Source organism: Lissotriton helveticus, chromosome 5_1 (genome assembly GCF_964261635.1).
Source record: "Lissotriton helveticus chromosome 5_1, aLisHel1.1, whole genome shotgun sequence".
Taxonomy (NCBI): domain Eukaryota; kingdom Metazoa; phylum Chordata; class Amphibia; order Caudata; family Salamandridae; genus Lissotriton; species Lissotriton helveticus.
In genome coordinates this window covers 748,628,842-748,648,202 of record NC_136065.1, presented here as the reverse complement: position 1 = coordinate 748,648,202, position 19,361 = coordinate 748,628,842, and the positions used below count along the sequence as shown (strand labels likewise).

The 19,361-nt window shown below is 44.5% G+C and overlaps 1 protein-coding gene across 5 annotated transcripts in view; it reads right to left on the bottom strand.

Moving 5' to 3' along the window:
• Positions 1 to 5,402: 5,402 nt before the first annotated feature.
• The window catches only part of NRBF2 (nuclear receptor binding factor 2), a 329,426-nt gene continuing 315,467 nt past the window's right edge, over positions 5,403 to 19,361 (bottom strand). For all 5 annotated transcript variants that reach the window (XM_078643212.1, XM_078643213.1, XM_078643214.1 and 2 more), the window contains one exon: positions 5,403 to 6,684. In XM_078643212.1, coding sequence (XP_078499338.1) covers positions 5,953 to 6,684 — 732 coding nt within the window. In that variant the 3' untranslated portion in view covers positions 5,403 to 5,952. The remainder of the gene's footprint in view (positions 6,685 to 19,361) is intronic.

Here is a 19,361-nt window from a genome sequence, read left to right as displayed (position 1 = left end):
ACTAGCTGGGACACTAAATATACCACGCAATGCACGCTTCAAGATCATACAATATTATATTGTGCACCGTGCGTATCTGTCTCCAGATAAGCTCAATCGATACTTCGGGCTTAATACATCAGCGTGCCCCAGATGCGGACTTGTGGACGCACAACTCCTACATGTACTCTGGACATGCCCTTCACTACACACCTACTGGACTATGGTGTCAGGTACCTTGGCAAAAGCGACAGGGGGCAGCCTGCCGCATGCATGGGAAGCTTGCCTATTGGGCTTGTTTAAAAGAACGAAACAGACGAAAGTCCAGGCGAGGTTCTGGGTCCTGGGGCTGATAACTGAGAAACGTCTCATTACTAAGCGCTGGAAGAATAGTGCACCCCCCCAGGCGATACACTGGCGTAACTCATTTGACAACTGGGCAAGGGCGGAAAGTGTAGGGCTACACAGAGAAGAGACGGCGGGGCTCCGCATGTATCCCATAGCGCTGGACTGGGATAGCACCTTGACGACTTACCACCAGGTGTGCCTGCAAAGTGACATTGTTTAGATGCTTGTGCCACTCTTAGCGTAATTCCCCCTCCCCCCTGCCCCCCGCTGCGCACTCAATGGGTCTTATAGTTTGATCCTCGCTATTGACATGACGCCATACATGCCCACTCCCCACCTGCCCCAAGAGCATCACACGTACACATGCACTCGCTGTTAGCCACCGCCCAGTCTCTCGTTCCCACAATCTTCAGGTTGTTCTTCACATTTGTTGGTTTTGAAATAAAGCTTTGGATATATGTTGCATTGCTGATGTGCCCAATTTACCTTGATTTGCTGCCATAGCATAACTCGTGCTCCGAACTGAACAAATCTCTGATGTGTCATCGGGAAACAGCTCTTGATTTATCCTTCTTTTCTCCTTTTATATTGTGAACTGCCACTGTCCATCAATATTCTCTCTTTGATATGACTGTAACTGATGATATTGACATGCTGTTCTAACTACGTTACTTTTATTTTGATCCTTATGACCGTGCTCCTTCATGCGTATAAACAACTGAAGTGACCTGTGACAAATATTCTGTACTACGGCATAGTTAATCATTTTTTCACACGTGTTATGCTGTAAAATGACAAAAATGCAATAAACATATTCAAACAAAAAAAAATGTTTTTAAAAAATGGAACAATGCCTCCTTGCAATGAGATATCGTGAAAGGATTTCACAGATTCTTGGCTTGGCTCGTTTAAGAGATCTGAACACAACCTGGTTTCTAACGTTCAGACCAATCTGGCAAGATTGCATCTTACCTTGTCTTCGATGCCTGCTTTGCGGACAGGAATGCGTGTTGGACATTTGTCTTACACTTCCATCAGTACTGCCATCGGATGTTGACGCTTTGCTAGGTCCAGTAACGGCTCATGCATCGTGTTGCCCCCAACGACTGCCAATTCTGATGACGGCATTCATTGAGGTCTCTCCGGCAAGTCTAACTGAGGGTGAGATACGAGAAACTACAGGCATACAGGTACCATCTACTACGGACATTGCTAATACATCAAACGCTGACGGCGAAGATCCACACTTCTGCACGTTTGATCTGCTAACTGAAGTGGTTCCACTTTCACCTACTACGGTAGACGGTTTCTTTGCGAGCCTAGATAATCTGATGTTTTCTCCCGACATTCCAGAGAATAACTTTTGATTATTTCATACAGCGTTCCCTGAACTCTGCAATACGGCCTTCATTTTTCAAAACAATCCACTAATTTGAACTTTTTCCAAAATAGAACTTGGCACAGAGTAATCTGCTTAAAGTAGAACTATTCTTAGAGAACAAGATTTCGTGTTTGAACTTCCTAAAGGACAATATTTGGCTTCAACCTCGAAAACAAATACAGTTTAAAACTCATGCTATGGGACGGATTTCAGGTATCAATTGATGAATGTACTTTCGTTTTATTTAATGAGAGACTCTATGCTCATGATTTATGCTCGACTTCAGATGACGCCTATAACTTTTGCATACAGTATATACTCATTTCATGTGAACAAGCCTATTCAAATGCATTTTTGTATTTTGGGGTGGGATTGTGAACACTTTGCTTTAGATATGTTCGGTGCTTAGGTGTTATTGAATAATCGTGGAGTGGGTGTTATGTGGGAATCTAGGACCCTAGTGTAATTTTCCTGATTCATGCCCATATATAGGTATAATTCACCCAGTCCTTATATAGGCATAGGAATCATTGCCTTATTAAGTCTTAGCCTGTGCAGCCCAAATACGGCATGGCTACTTCCACTAAACTCCGAGAATCCACAACGATTTCTTGGAAAAACCAGCCTTCAGCAGTCAGGGACTTCCCCCTGCTTGAATACTAATTTATCCAAGAACTCCTGGAGTTTTCAAGGAACTGAGGCACTAGTGACGATATTATGTCCAATCTTATGTCAAACTCGGCACTTTCAAAGTATAAATATGCCTACATTTGCCCAGTCAAACACACAGTGGTTTAGGAGCAGATCCACGAACTACTTGCCCGAATCACAGCTGCTGCAAGTGCCGAAGGAAGCCGTCCCTCCAACTGACGCACTGAGAAGACGCTGTCTTTTCTCTTGCCGAGAAATCCAGCTCCGGTGTTTCCAGGCTACCCTTGCGGGTTGCTGGGAGATCGAGTCCTGAGAGAGAGATACAAGACCTCTATCATTCTAAAACCAAGGTACGGAGCGGATTAGACCCGTAGAGAATTCTTGGAACAGATTCTTGGCAGAAAATTACTAGACTTAAGCTACACCACACTTACTCCCCCCTCGTACTAGACTTAGGTTAGGTACACCGGGGTAGGCGTATTTTAGAAGCACCAGTTGAGTACTTTTAGCCACTATTTTATCACTGTATGTATTTTATGCATTTTATGTATTCTATGTTTATGGCTTAGAAACCATATCATGCTCTTACAGTGCTATATTATAATACTATTCGTATTATATGCATTGTACTTCTTAACTAGCATTTCAATTGTAGCAGTGCATTTCTTATGCTTAAGAAATAAGACTGTTCAATAAATACTTTTATTGAAAACGCCCGTCTCTCTATTTCCAAGCAACTCTGGTGAAACAAAGCATGCACATCTGACTGAGTGAAATAGCCGTCTATTGTTTCCGCGACTCTAGAGATACGTTTCATTCTGGGGAAACAAAGTTGTCATGTTATATGGTTCTCAGAAACTAATCCCTTCTTGTATTTGAGAAAGTTTCTAGTGACCTCAGAGCTAGCTGGCATTCACAATTAAGTCTAATATATTCAGCAGAGACCTAGTCGACTTAAGTCCTACGTCTAAGCTGCAGGATATATTATTCCAATGCGCAAAGCCTATTGGGAATATAGGAACTACACTACAGTATAGCCAACCCCCCCTGGAGCCGCAGTGTATCCAGCGTGTGCTAGGACTGTGTAAGCTCCCCTCGCCAGAAACCCACATTTTGCGCCCTTAAGGTGAGTCTCCTGCGATAGGATCATGTCTGGATGTAGCCATTTTACATATGAAGACACCAACCCTCTCTTGATTTTATCCCCCAGGCCGTTCACGTTCCAGGTGAGTATCCTGTAGGGGTCAGTCTCCATCCCATTCACGCGGAGCCCATAGACATGAGTGGTCAAGGTATGCCTCGAGTAGGGGGCGAATGCGCTCATAGTTGTGAACGTGTGACCGCTGTGCAAAACAAAACATAACAAGCCCTACAATAGAACTGTTGAAACCCCCAACCCCTCCCCCACCTCCCCCCTCCCCAATGTCGCATCCCCACCAGTAACTGGGGAATGAGCCCTAGGGTGGTGGAGGTCTATCGCCCTACCAATCCCAACTTACGCCACAAGTTCAAACTCTCGCAGCAATCCCAAAGTCCTTTGTAAAGAAAAAGGAGGAGGAAGATAAACAGAAGATCCTTGCAGAGCTTCGTGATCAGCAATTGTGTGACACCATTAGTGGCTGGTGCAATTAGGTCTGCTTTCACACTGTGGAGCCCTTGAGGCTTGGCGTGATACAGTTTTCCGTTTTGCTCTTGTTGGATAGGCTCGAAAAGGTCTTTAAGATTAGGGGGGCATATTAGCAACAAATAGCGATAATTATTGCTAAATGTGCTTAGCGATTTTTCTTTATCGCTGCGCATCGCCGGATTTTATCGCAGAGATAACGTGCTATTAGCAACGTTTATCTCAAATGCGATAAAATATCCAGCGATAGCGGCTCAATGCATGGATATCGCTGGAAATCCAGCGATATTCAGGGATCATCGCCAATAGGGTCTTAACCTGTATATCCAATGGGAGGTGGATATTCAGGTTAAGAAGTGGTCTGAGCAGGCGTTAGGTTTTGGTGATAATGGCGCGTAGCGCACATTTTTTTATTGCTTTGCCTGCGTTGATAATAGGCGATAGCGATGTTAGCGACTGTTTTCAGGCTGCATGTCATTAGTGATAAATATCGCTGACATGCAAAGCGGGCCCCAAACCGGTCGCTATCGCCTCCAAGCTGTCGCTAACAGCAGTTAGCGACAGCTTGCTAATAGGGCGATCAAATTATGGCCGCTTTCGCGGGAAAAAGTCCCGCTAAAACGGCGATAATCCCCTTGATAATATGCCCCAGGGGTCCTTGCCTTTTTTGCCTTGGACGCTGTCATAGCCCCAATGCAACAATCCCCCTAAGTTCTAATCTTCAGGAGAGGGTCCGCAAAGGCACTGTTCATTAACGTAGAATGGTGTTTCGCATGAAGTTATAGCCTAGAATTAATAGGGGGCGTAAAGCTACCATCAGCACATCTTCTGATTTCCATTATTCGCTTGATGGCTCCAGCAGTCCTTATCTAAATCACAATCAGGGAAAGGGTGGCTTAAGCCGAATGAGGCAGATTAGCTGGATAATTCACTCAGTCAAAATACAGCCTACCCTTTTACCTGTATGTGGGATGTGTTCTTCAGTCTCCCAAGTGTGCAAACGCGGCTCCAGGTTCACTAAAGACTTCCACTGCCATCAGCAGCAGCGCATTGACTAAGGAACTCCATTTTGGTGCTACTGCGCAGGGATCCTGAAACTCCTGGGAAGTCTCATCCACCAACTGTCACTTTCTCATAAAGCCGCTCTTGTGGCTGCCAAACCAAAAGCAAATCTTCTCTGAGATAGGCGGCAGCATGCCAATTTAGGGTCCAGTTTCCGCGCTACTGTACAGACTTCCAGCATCTCAGAAGGTTTCAGCAGTTAGTTGTCACCTTTCTCCTCAATTAAATCCTCTCAGCTTACATTACTCATATATAAGCACCCTATAATCTGAGAAAACTTTTTTTTTTTTGCAGGTATATGACAATGTCATTGGTATACATTCTTTAATACATTAAGACAATTATCAGAAAACATAATTTCAATTTTGCAAACTCGTATTATCATAACAGAACCGATAAATGATTTTTTCATCAAAAAGTACTTTCTAAAGATACTCCATCTGGTTGTGAGGTCAGCAGTAGGAGTGAATCACAACTAACACATTCATAGAGGAGTGTTAGCATTTTAATCCATACCTTTAAACTAACAAAAACACAATTTAGCTTATATTCAACTTAAATGTTCATACTTGCCTACTTTTTCCAGTAAACCTATTTATAGTATTGTTTATTTATGGTGATCCGTAGAGTGCCTCATATGCTGCAATGAACCCACTTTATTTCTAGATCCTGATTTGGTCTATGAATATATACAATACAATAAGTAAAGCTCAAGCACTAAAGACTACAAGAAACGTTCTGCAAGTTTACAGACCATTTCAACAATATACAAAGTTTTAAACATTATGGGGGGAAAAAATCTGAAATGCAAACATGAATTCACAGAGTGTCATCCTGGTTCTGCAACTTGTTGTTTGATATTTCTTCCCTTACTCATATTAATTGTAATACATCTTTATGTGATTAATTAATTGTCCATTAGTCCTTTTAATTGACAGTCTAGATCTTCTGGGAGCTCAAGTGGGGGAAGATCAGGTAATGGACTTTCAAAAGGAAGACTGGGTATTGAAATGTTTTTGGTCTTCCTTTCATCTGCCCCAAACTTCTGCCAAGTAGAGACAGAGTTATTAGTATTTTCTGAAGGTTGTGGAAGACTCCACAACTCTGACTTCTCAACAAAGTCAGCATCTACATCTAACTCCCTTTCCAGTGGAGCTATTTGTAGTTTAGACGTTTCTGCTCTCAATTGTTCATTCTCTTCCTTTAATCTTTCGTTTTCAGCTAAAAGGATATTAATTAGTTGATTCAGTTCTACAATTTTGATTGACTGCTCTTCTAGTTTTATTTTGTCATCCTTTGGAGTTCTGGTTTCAACACATGTTTCAAATTTTGCTTTACGTTTCTGAAGCAAATACAATAATGAGTCTGACTCTCTTTCAGACATACTCTGATGCTTCTGGAAACATGCTGCCGTAGTAGGGCTCTGCTTGTGAAGAGAGACAAGTCTACTCTGACCGTCACAATTATTTACGAATGGTTTGTAAGACACCTGGAGAGGTGTTGTGAGATCTTTAATTGTAGCTGCAGCACTCTTCTCGGTTCTAATCCACTCTTCTCTTTTAGCTCGTTGCCCTTTTTCTCGAATGAGCAACTGTTGCTTCATGTGAATATCCTTCTGCAAATTCAACGATAGCAGAGCCTGAAAAAGGAAAAATGGAGATACATTAACAAAGCAATCTGTGAAACAAACATGGTGTAGTACATATGTACGTGCGTAGTAGGTGTTACTGACTTTAGGTCCAGATGTACAACCTTTTTTTGAGGTAATAAACTGGAAAACGGCCCATTTGCAGCCACAAAAAAGGTCTGCCCTATGTACAAACCCTATTTTGCAAGTCGGTAACCTATTACCGACTCACAAAATAGGGTTTAAAACTCGCTTTTAGGAAGTGGCGTACCAAGGGCGTTCCTTCCAAATAGCGAGTCCCAGATCAACGTAAGATTGTTTTGCGGCCGCAAAACACCGCAGTTTATCACCTATTTCAAAGGGGTGGTAATCCACCTGCAAACATAAAGGGGGCCCCAGGGGACCACTTCCTCTTTGTGACTGACAGTAAAAATATTTTTTAAGAGTAGAAACGTTTAATTTTCCTTTTCTAAATGCATCCAGTTTTCCTTTAAGAAAAACGGACTGCATTTAAAAAAAAAACTGCTTTATTTAAAAAGCCATCACAGACATGTTGGTCTGCTGACCCCAGCAGGCCACCATCACAGGGAGTGCTAGCCATTCCCAATAGGGGTCGCAAATTGCACCTGCGTCATGAATATTATTGAGGCAGGCAATTTGCAACCCTATTAGAAATCGCAAACAGTGTCTGAGATACTATTGTAAATTCCGATTTGCGAGTGGCAACCCAGAACATGCGACTATGGTTACCTCAGGTAAGGTGGGAAACATGAGCACTCGTTCGTTATACTCTCATACAAGTCCAGAACAGGGAAGTAAAGGGAGACACAAGCAAGTTTAAAATGTTTATTTTATAACGCTTTGATCTCAGGTGCAGCATCTTGGCTAATACAAGCAGACATATAATAAGAAATAAGATTGTCAGCATAGTTACTACTCCATAAAATACAAAGCATGTTATAATGCTAAATGGAAACAGGTTATATTTTACCCTCCCTTGCTAGTAGGTTATTTTATAACTAAAGAAGGTCTCTCAGGCTTGCATAGGCGACCCCATACCTCAAAGATTAGCAGGAGTGAATCACATCAGGTTCTGCACAAGCTCTCAGCATACGAATGTTCTCCAAGTGTGTTCAATCATGCGTACACAGTGCATTATTAAAAGTGCCAGTATCTGAGGTGGCCACAGCTGCATATGTGTTATGTCTAGAACGTGCGCTGATCAGTTCGAACAATTGCCATAGTGTTGAAATAACCTTGAAAAGCCTCGGCACTCACTGTACAGACTAAACTTACAAAGAAAGGCTAGCAATGTAGAAAAACAAGTTATTCTCATGTGAAGCAAAACACTCAACCTAACTCTAAACAATTAATAAAGTGGGTGCTGTGTGCAAAAGACAGCAGAAAGGTAAATGGCATTTAAACTTCTAATAAGCTCATGCTAACTTAACACTGTGTGAATGTAAGTCTCAGCCCCACTACACCCTCCCTTGATCTGAGCACGGAGCCGAGAGGTTCATACCTGCCAATTGCATAGTACTTAATGTACGCTTCAAATTTGAACAAAGGGAAAGGTAATGTTATTAACCCATGGATGAGCCACACAGCAGAATTTGTTTCGGCCACAGAAAACGGCAAAGGTTCTAACTTTTCAATATGTAACATAGAAAAAGTTGCATCTTTCATAGACATAATTTGCTGCTTGTCAGTCAAATTAAAATGGGCAAATAATGAGGACGTGTTCATGTAGTCCCAAGGCACCCACCCTGACCTCAACGTTTGCAAAGTCCATGTAAACTGCATGATGGAACGCAATTAATTTTGGCCATGGTACAACACAGATACATCTTCTTGCACAATATCAACAACAGAGGAAACAATATTATCTAATGTGTAAATGTGGGAAGAAAGCGTCTTAATGCTGTTATCCACAACTGCGAGCACTTTTTCTAAATTAGCTTGATCTATAGCTCTTAAGCGGGATGCAGCCTCAATCTGAGACAGTTTCCAAACTTCGTTGTAAATAGCATATATCCACCTTTTGGATCTGCCGGAAACAGGGACCTTGACAAAATCATTCAGATCAACATCGTCAGTCAATTTAGACAAATGAAGCTTAACTGATGCTAAAGTGGAGTGTTTGAACCAATTCTGACACAGCTTGCCTACATAATAGGTAGTCACAGAATGGTCACTCTCAAAACGGGGATCCACCCTAACTTTTGTGTAGCCAGGTGCTAAACCCAGAAAACGATGTTGGCAGGAATCTGCACTTTGTGCCACAACAACCAACCCTTAGGATCCAAACTGGATATGTTAAAAGTAGAATTCAGCAACATAGCCTGTAAATCTCTAATTGAAATACTTGTATGATTATCCCAACCGGGGTACTCTTCCAACTCTGGAAAAGAAGGGGCATTTAATTTTTAAGTAGTATCCAATCCAAAGCAGGTGGTTTGTGAAGTATTCGAATTCAAAAACAACATATGGTTTGGGATGAGACATGCACGATGCAAAGCCTCAGTGCCTTGCACTTGCCAACTTCTAGAACCCCAAACAGATTTAAGATCAATAGTATCTTTCCACAGTTCATAGCCTTCAATAGCCAATTGGTCAAGAAAGGACTTGGAATATAATAATTTTGTGTGGGTAAGTTGGACGAGGACTTTTCCGTCATCTTAAAATAAAATGCAATAGGATTTGACTGATTAAAATCAGTAAAATATGTGAATCTTTTTAAAAGAGAACTGGAGCTGCCTTCCACAGGAGCGGGGCAATGTTCCCATTGCATGTAATTAACTGTATTCCTCCTTGTGTTTGCCTTATGCAGGTAGTGATTGCCATAGTGTTGGTAACAGAATAAATCCCCATAATTAGCTGAATCTAAATATAAAGCCTCAGCATCAGAAGCAGCATAATATTTCAAATCTGAAAACAAAGCCTCTACGGCTTGAACATCCCAATCATCAGAGCGTATATTTTGTTTAATCACATCCCCCATAAAAACTCTTAGGACATTCGGGACATTTATAACCTCTGTGGGACCATTAATTTGAAATTTAACAACATCCCATACAATCCCATCTAAGACGGGCCAAGCAGTAATATTTACAAAAGTCAGGTCCCTCTTCAATCTGTGTGATGAGGAATGGGGTGCCAATGTTCCATTAATATGTTGAATAACAGTCCTCTCTTCCACATAGTGTCCATTGACAAGACGGAAAAAATACACCACAAATCCAATTGACAAACAAAAAAATTGAAAAAAGCACCAGTCCAAGGGGGAATCAGAAAACGTTTTTTAAACCACGTTGCAAAAACAGAAAGTTTTGATGGGGACTTCGAAGTGGTCGAGTTAGTGTCAAATGAAAATCTGGACTCAGTGGCCAAACAAATTTGCAAATCAGGCATTGACAAATCTGTGGGGTAAGTATACTCAGTATCGTCTAGATGAGCATCAGGTAGGGTATACAATAAAGGACTTGAAACAGCAGACCTCTCTATGGCAATGTAAATGTAAATGTAAATGTGCTGGACTTGTAAAGCGCACAGCTGCCCGTAAGCGTCCCGGCGCTTGCTTAGGGAACCCGTCCTGGTATTCCCCTGTGAGAAACCCCGGCTGGGTGTCCACAAGGTGAAAGCCAGGCATCCCGCCGCGAGGGGCCATAGTGGAGATTAAGCAAGCTATTGCCCAGAGTCGCAGAGTGTGACCCCGTGAGTTGAGTAGGCACCAGAGCGAGAATTGTCGAGTCCGTGGAATTTTTGAGCCCGAGACCCGCTGAGGCGGGGAATCGAACCCTGGTCCACAGTTGATCTCAGCTTCCGGGTCTGCCGCCTCTAACCACTGAGCCACGCTTCTCCACATGTCAGGCCTGGTGTTAGGCGCCGGAGCCAAAACAAATTTTTCAATATTGATGGACAGAAGACCGCAAGTGTCATACTAAGAAGAATCGGCCCCTCTGTGTAATTTGACATTGTCAATTGAGATGTACCTTTTTTCCTTTCAACCAGAAAGTGGAGGTAAAATGACGTTTCTTGAGCCCTGCACGGCAAGTACAGGAAATGGAGCTCGATATGAGGGACCAAATTCTTTCTTGTTCTCGATCTTCTCTCGGACCAGTTCCCTAACTCGGGGTAGCCAGGCAACTACCGGAATCTGCAACTCAGCTTCAGATGTGGAGGGCTTGTGTTCCTTTGCAAGACTGTCTCTTGTAGAGTCTGTAAAACATTACAATGTTCATCTACGTCAAAGGGGGCAGCAGCCGCCGCCTAGTCTAGACCTTCAAGGTCCGGGACAAACATTTTGATACCAAAGAGCATCTTGTATGGGGTCCGCCCACCCAGAGACCTTCTAGATAGATTATTAGGTGCACCTTGTACGCTATTGAGATGGGCTAGCCAGTTCTGGCTTGTACCTATAACCCGGGCTGTCAATTATTGCTTTAAGTCTCGGTTCATTTGTTCCACAACACTGTTGCCCTCAGGCCGATATGCAGACGAACATTTCACCTGGACCCCCAAGAATGCATGGCATCCTTGTACGCCTTAGAGGCAAACGCTGGACCCTGATCCGAATCAGTCTGGGGCGGACGCGTAGCAGTCGAGGACTTGATCTGCTGAGAAATGTCACACTGAAGTACATAATAGCGCTTCTGTTTATACAATCCCCGCCACCAAAAACGTTGCTGTAACTGAGATACAGTAGCCGAAACGCCTTTATGCGCGGACGCAACACCCTCATGGGCAGCTATAATCAGCGTTGACCTGCGGTCCGCGTTGGGAATCAATCTGTCACCAACGTCCAGTATTTTCACATAAGGAACTTCATCAGGACTTAAATGATAAGAATACTTTGAAGGAAATCCAGCAGGACATTTACTTCCCTTCTCAGTAGCGGCAATTGCTGCCAAGATGTCATCATCAATCTTACTTTTGGAGCGTGTAACTGCTGCTACCAAATATGTGGATACTGCTGTCTTCGGGGCGTCATCGGCCAGACCATTGCCAACAGCGTGAACTCCCACACGTTGATGACCAAGAGTATGAATTACATATTCGAGCAACAGCTGTTCTTTAAGTTCAGCCACTCGAACCCAGATCATTCTATGTTTTATTGTGCTACCTTTGGAATCACGATAGTCGTTTGGAGTCCAAAAGAACATATTTTCATTGTAATACTGTACACAGTAGTAAGAGTCACTCACAATAAGAGACACACCAGGATCTGCGTACTCCAATGCAAGCATCAGAGCACAGAACTTTGCCAATTGGGTGGTACAGTCCCCTAATGTCAGCGTATGCACGACATCGGACTTGAATTCACCATGGTACCAACCACAATTGCGCAAGCTGAAACGTATGCGTGCTTAGACCCATGCGCAACCTGCGCTGAACCATCAGTGTAAATGATACAGTGGATATCCTCCAAAGGGAGCATAGTCAATGGGGCAGGATGAACAAATTCATACTGCAAAAACTCCTGCGACTGTTAAGGAGGCGTAAAAAATTAACGTGACATCCGGAGACGTCAATGATGATGCCCATTGTATCCACTGAGGGTGCAAAGCTTTAGAATTAGGTACACTGGCCTTCGTCACTGCCTCCAAGGCAGGATAGGGTGTAACAACCAACATGCATTTTCCCTGCGACAGTGTGCGTTCCTTCAGAATCGCCATTTGCACTGCTGTCAAAACTTTTTCCACAGTGGAAAACCGCAATTCAGCCGAAGTGTACAAGTGTGACTTGTAAGCGATAGGTACTGTGTCACCTTCGTTAAAAGTATGAGGGGAGACTCGCCACAATTGGCGACTCGCTTTGTAAAATTCATCACAGAAATTAACTCCTCGATTCAATCATCCGAGCAAGTTTGAATTTTCACCTCCCTATGTGCCAGTCCCTTTGCTTTTCTGCTTTCCCTTCCCTTTACCCAATCCATTATTTTTATTGTCTTTTTTAACAGATTTGAATTCTTCTTTTCTATTTAAAATGTCATTTTCTAGATGTGCATATTGCAATGATTTTAAATAATTGTGCAATACATTTTTGTACTTTTCGTTAAAAGTAATGTATGTGAAACCCACCGCCCCAGGGATTATTCTTATCACTAGGTTGGTGTGGTTATCACAAGTAAGTAAGAATTTAGGTTCTAGAAGATCTGCCTGCAAAGATTGCAAAATGGTTGAATGTTGAGGCAGCCAGCACGATTTGGTAAAAGTTTGTTGTATCAAGGTATATAATGGCTTGAAACGCTGGGCATATTCGGGAATATATGTACGCCCGAAATTCAAAAATCCAAACAAGGATTGTAATTTTTTCAGTGTTGTAGGAGCGCGCAGTTGTGCGCATTTCTCCAAGAAGTGAGGAGCCAATCCTCGACCTTCATTGTTGAGCTCATAGCCCAAGAACAACACTGTGTAATTTTGCGGACTTCGGTTACAAATTTAACTTTGCAAAGTCGCACATTGCAGAGTACAAATTATGCGGTCAACACGGCACAGATGCGCCCATATTTCGTCGTCTGTGAGATAAATGTCATCCACATACGAACACGCATCTGGGTCGACTCTCTCTAGAAGAGAGACTATACGGGCAGCACATACACCTGAACTATTCTTATAGCCTATAGCTAAACGTTTACATTTTCGCTGTGTGCCACCACTGGTGAAAGTGGTCCATTGACTACTTAAATCCGAAAGATTGTAGGCAAAAAAACCATTGGAAATGTCAAGCGTGATTTTAAACCGTTTACGCACAACACCATCTACTAGGGCAGAGCCGTGGGTATTCTGTACTGCACAGGTACGGCAATGCGAGTTTAAATGCCGGTAATCCAATACCAAACGGTAAAAACTATCAGGTTTGGTCACAGTAAAAAGCGGGTTATTCATCGGAGACACACAAGGTTCAATCACTCCTTGACATTCCAATTGTTCAAGGATTTCTGCCATGGAAGCCTTCGCTTCACGCCGCACGGGATATGGAGGAGGTTGAGGCTGTGGCATAGACCGCAAGGGAATCTCATGTTGGGGGGAGAATTTATCCCAACCACAGTGAGTCTGGTACAAAGCCAGCGCAAGCACTTTAGCCCACTCTTCTGCAAAATTCAGCGCAAGCTCTTTCGACACTGTGTGCGTGAATCTTGGGAGGATTACCTCCTCCCCTCTCGGAGCTGCGAGAACAAAAGGAGGGGGCCAGTCAACCTCCGCTAGCAAAATATCATAGGTAGTCGTAAGATTTTCCCAAAATACCCCTTTTATGGTAAGTTGTTTGTCACCTTCAATTAAAAGGACAATTTCAAAAAGCCTATCTGGGGGTGCTACTCTAGTATCAGCTGTCTCAACAACAACAAATTGGTCAGTCGGTTTCACCTTCAGTAGTGGACGCAGGGCCTCTCGGACAATGGTAATCTCCACTGCGCTGTCCAACAACGTCAGAGCCCATGTCAGATTCCGAAGCTGCGTTCTCACTATCTGTGGCATATCTCGCTGTTAAATCTGCAAGTTTCTTTTTCTGAAACAGGGGTCTTATCTGCAAAGAATTTTCCGTCTTTCGGGCAGGGCTGCTCGCGACTCAGCTGACCACCCCGACCTCTGCCGCCACCTCCACCACCGGACGGTGAGGCCGATGTGTCCTGTAAAGAACGAGGAGAGCGTTGATCAGGAACCTGAAAACGACCAGGTGACTTAATCGTAGAGCGGTCGCGCAAGTCATAAGTGCATTCAGTAGACGCAGGTACTGGTGATGCGGGATGGGACTTCTGTTTCTGTTGTTGTTTTCCCTGTCTTTTATTCTTGTTCCGATTTTGCTTTGGAGCTTTGGGTTGATTGTCTTTCTCAGACTGAGTTTGTTTCTTCTCTTTGGTAGAAAAGGGCTTGACACCTAAACTATTTCGGCCAATGGTCTTGTAAGCCGCTATAATAATTGTCAGTAACTGATGGGGTTTATCGGCATCGGGGACATCGCGCAAGGCATTAGACACTTGTAAGTTCACCGCATCTCCCTTTATATTAGAAAGGACAAGATCAGAAACTACGTCAAATGTGCTAACGAGTCTCATTCCCAATTCAACCGCAGCCTCAGGTCCGTGTTCATACTGAACCCGTTTAATGATCGAGGGAAGGAGTGCCAAAGCACCTCGTGTACACTGCCGCAAAAATCATACCCTGTGACTTGCAGTCACCGGCTTCCGGTCCCAAGTCCTTGGGCAAACTAATGGTGAGAATTGTGTGTTTTTCTACAGGACTCGAATTAGAAAAAACTGCTTCCAGCTGGTCAAATTTCTCGACGAGCCAGAAAGGCATATCATCCTTATCTTGGGGACGCTTGCCCATAACCGCATTAACCATCACAGAACTAAGCTTCATTCCGCTCGGTCCAGCTGGAAGTGCCGCAACACCAGGGGCCCGCCCTGGAAATTGCGGGTAAAATATTGAACTAGGGCCCTAATAACCCCAACTGCAGAGGTATATAGGGGCCGTAATTCAGCAATGGGGACTGCCCCCGCACGAGGATGCGGGGTAAATCCAGCCAACACAGGCCAAGAAGCGCCTCAAATGGACAAATGACCCAATTTAATCGCCGTTCAACTGTGGGGAAGGGCGCCATTAAACCAAACGCGGTGCTGCCATGCAGAAATCGGAACCTCCTGTGTCCTATACAGAACATATTCCACGGGCACGACTGTGTGAGTATAAGTGTGAAACACCTGAGTAGCTGCATCCACAGCAGGAAAAGTCACCCATGAGTAGAAAATCTAACGGGTAAGCTATCTCAGCACTCACTTCCAAAATAACCATCATGCCCTCTATGGCGACATTATAAGCCTGCAGATGATTGCGGACCGCAATGCGAATATGCTGCAGTTGTAGGAGGATGGATATCGGACTATGGTTACCCCCAACTTTTTGCCTAGTGTTTAGCTGGTTTTCAACTTAGCTGGCCTGGGATCCTGCTATTCAGGGCCCCAGGCTATCTGCTCTCTCTGTAAAATGGACTCCATGTACTTTAGGTACATATCCAATTGGGTATTGGGTCACCTTTGTGAGCGGATGTATGTCACTACAACGCATGCTTTTACAACGCATGCCATTACGACGCAGGTTTTACAACGCAAGTCGTTACGACGACTTGCGTTGGGGGGCGCTGGATAGTGAATAGTTTAATTTACTATTCCAACTCCAGTCCCCGTGGATAGTAGGGAAGGTGTTGGATAGTAATTAAGCTATTCCCTATCCTAGAGCGCCCCAGCGCAATTCGTTGTAATAACTTGCGTTGTTAAAGTTGCGTCGTAATGGTAGTGCGTTGTAAAAGTTGCGTTGTAAAGGATGTTTCCCTTTGTGAGCCCCTGTATAGTGTACCATAGGTACCCAGGGTATAGGTGCATCCAAGGCCTACCAGGGGCTGCAGCATGAATTATGCCACCCCTGGCTGGCCATCCAAATTGACACAACTGGCTGATCACTCAGCTGGGCAAGGTCGTGCAATCACCCCTTGCTTAGGTATAGTATTACTATACCTACCAGTATATATAGACACATATATACCTATAAGTCACTCCTATGGCAGGCCTTAACAATCCTGGAGGCAGAGTGCTTGGTTTTATGTGAGATGGTGCTCTAGTATGTGCTGAGCCTGTCTGCAGCTTTCGGAACCATGTCCTTATAGCTGTTCTATGATATAGCCATACCAAATACTCTTAAGTGCATTATAATCCTCGCGGTTATTGCTAACTTTGGCTTTATCAAAACATGTTGTGTAAGGTGTCATATGCTTTAAAATACTACCCCCGCCAGTTCTGGTGGCGGGGGTAGCATTCCACCCTTCTAGAGGGAGAAGGCATGTAGTTGTAGCTTTACCCGGTTAAAGTTAAACAGAGCCTCAGCATCACAAAATGGATGCTGCTGCCACAGACACAAGTCTGACCTCCTGCAGCAGGGAGCCCTTCCAGCGAGGGAAGCCTGGACAATAGATTTCCTGCCTTGGGAGGTGCTCTCACCTCCCCAGACAGGCTATAGTGTATTGGGGCAGGGTGGGTTGAAAGGAATGAGACACTGCCTGGGGCGCATAGCCCGTTTTAAACCATTTGCTGGGGCACTCCAGCCCCAGCTCTGGCGCGAAACTGGACAAAGGGAAAGGGGTGTAACCACCCCCTTTCCTGGTCCCACCCATAGGAGGGACCTAGCTGGTAATTCAGCCCCTCAAATCAGTATATAGATAGGAGCTGAGTCTAGAGACTCTAGATTATCCTGAACTGAAACTCTGATACGAAACTCTGGACCTTCGACATTCTACTGCAACTAGAAGACTGAAGAATCTCCCTTGTGGTCAACTAGTGACCACCCTGGTCAAACAGGCACCACCTAGCGAGTTGCTGGTTTGCTTTGTCGCCGCTCCCGAAGGATCCCGACGACCCTGCTTCACAGGACTGGACTTCCAGACTTCTCCGACCCGACCCACACCTCCAGCAAAGCTGAGACCCGTGGCGGACACGAGAGACGTGGGACCGGACACCTGGCCATTTTGCTCTTTGCTAAACTGTGCAGCTTCTGAGGCGTCCTCGAAGTTGTGCATTGGGACTTGAGAAGCTCCAACACCGAGTCGTAATGAGGTACTGGGTTTTTCAGAACCGGTACCGAACCGGTAACCCAGTGGTGTCAGGGTACACACCCAAAGACCTTGAGTACTTTCCTGATTTAGACCACAGAAACTCAGAGTCTTCTAGGTGAAGTCAAGGATCGATTTTATTGGCTGCAACCAAGTAACAGGCGTCCTAGAAGTACAACAACACGGGATGTATATTCTCAGGAGACTGCTCAATCTTACAAAACCAGGCTTCTCTTTTTATACGAAATATTGTGCTTCAGGCAAACATTCTTCACATTTTAGTATACCATTCACATGTTTTCACTACAAAGGAAAAGCAGAGTCATGATGACAAGCCCACATTACAGTTTGTCCAGCCCATAACAAATCACCCGGCAAGGCCCAACATTTTCATCAGTTATCGGTGGACCCCCAATAAAAACGGGCACCTCCTCCTCGTAAAGCAAGTAAGAGAGAAAAGAGCAGGGACAGGTGTGAGCAAGATTAGGCAGGGTGTGTGTGCGATGAAAAGGGTTTATGGCATGTTGTGCCTTGATGCTATCTCGTTCGGCCACTGGGAGAGGAACTGACCAAACAGGTTCGGCCTGGGGCAATGGTTTCAGCTTGCCCAGATCAGAGAGAAGTCAATTAAGGTGTACGTGTCCTTAGGAATCTAATTTAGCTGTATTATAAGCCTATGTGAGGGCAACCCACAAAATGGCTGCCGTACACAAAATGGAAGCCAAGGGTTCAGAACGAAAATGACGATTTCGAGGTGAAATCGTTACTGGAATATGACGAAAATGCTTGTACATAGTGTACTAGCCATTTTCGGACTTTTGATATAAAAATCGTCATGCTACGACGAAGTTTTATTCACGAGTCCAGAATTTTTAGAACTACAGTAAGTGCACCGAAGCTCAGCCCTCCACGAGTGCCGCGTTTGGCCTGCTCTTGCATTTCCTCTCGACGCGTCTTCACGGTTGCTAGCCCGCTGGCTAGTGGCCATTTTGAAGACTCCATTTTGAATCAACGCTGCTTGCCCGGTTGCTCTGGGCTTGCTCCTGCTTTCCTGCAAAAGTGAAGCCCCACAGACCTTGCTGGTCTGTACAAGAAGCCGATCTTCACATCCTGCGTGGGTTGCCTTTGCCAAGGCTTGTTGACTCCAATCCGGAAGCCGACACCGCCAACAGCGAGATCCTTTGTGGGACAGTCCGCATCCAGCTCCTGGTCGTCGTCGACGCCTCCTGGTCCACGTGGCTGCAGAGACAAGCTTCACGACATCACCTGATTGCATCTCAACATCGCCTGGTTCCTTCCTGGTTCCTTCCCGGTCACTGGCTAGTGACCCAGACTCTGTCCCCTCTGCTTTCAGGTTCTTCACTTCCTCGATCCACCCTTGGATCCACCCGGGCATCTTCCTCCTGGTCGCCTGCAGCATCTTCTTGCAGCTCTCCATAGGATTCGACGACAAAACCCGACACGACTTGGCACCTATGCACCCGGCTTCCCTGGGTGAGGTAACTCGAGTACTCCAGTGCTCCCGTGGGTAATAACTATCCAAGTGTCCTACTTTAACTGGGTTTTCCCGTAGTCCACCCAGAAGGTCCAAAATCAACTAGTTTCTAAACTTTACGTTCCTATTGAAAGTCTATGAGAACCCGCGTGTGTGTTTAGACACTGCACACGCATCCTGTGGGACTCCTGCTTCCTAACTTTTCGGTTACTCTGTGTAGCCCCACCGATTTCCAAGGCCCTAGGCCTGTTCACCTGTCCTGAAGTGGTTCTTATACTTCTTCTTTAGTATATGGTTTACGAGGCCCTAGGGCAGAATTGTAGTCGTGCAACTTAACGTATGCTGATTAAGTTACTTGTGCTGTATCTCGAACTCTGACCTCAAAGAGTGCAGAGGGGTTGTGTTAGAAATAAATACATGTATATTTTATATATACCTTGTGTGGTGTCCTTTCATCTGGTATTCAAGGGGTTATTATTGGTAAAACAATTGGCTTCACATGCTCTCTGAAGTGTTAGCCTAAGACTGCTTTGTCCATGCTACCACTAGGATAGCTGGTCTATAAGGTTGACTTTACAACCATCTCCATAAG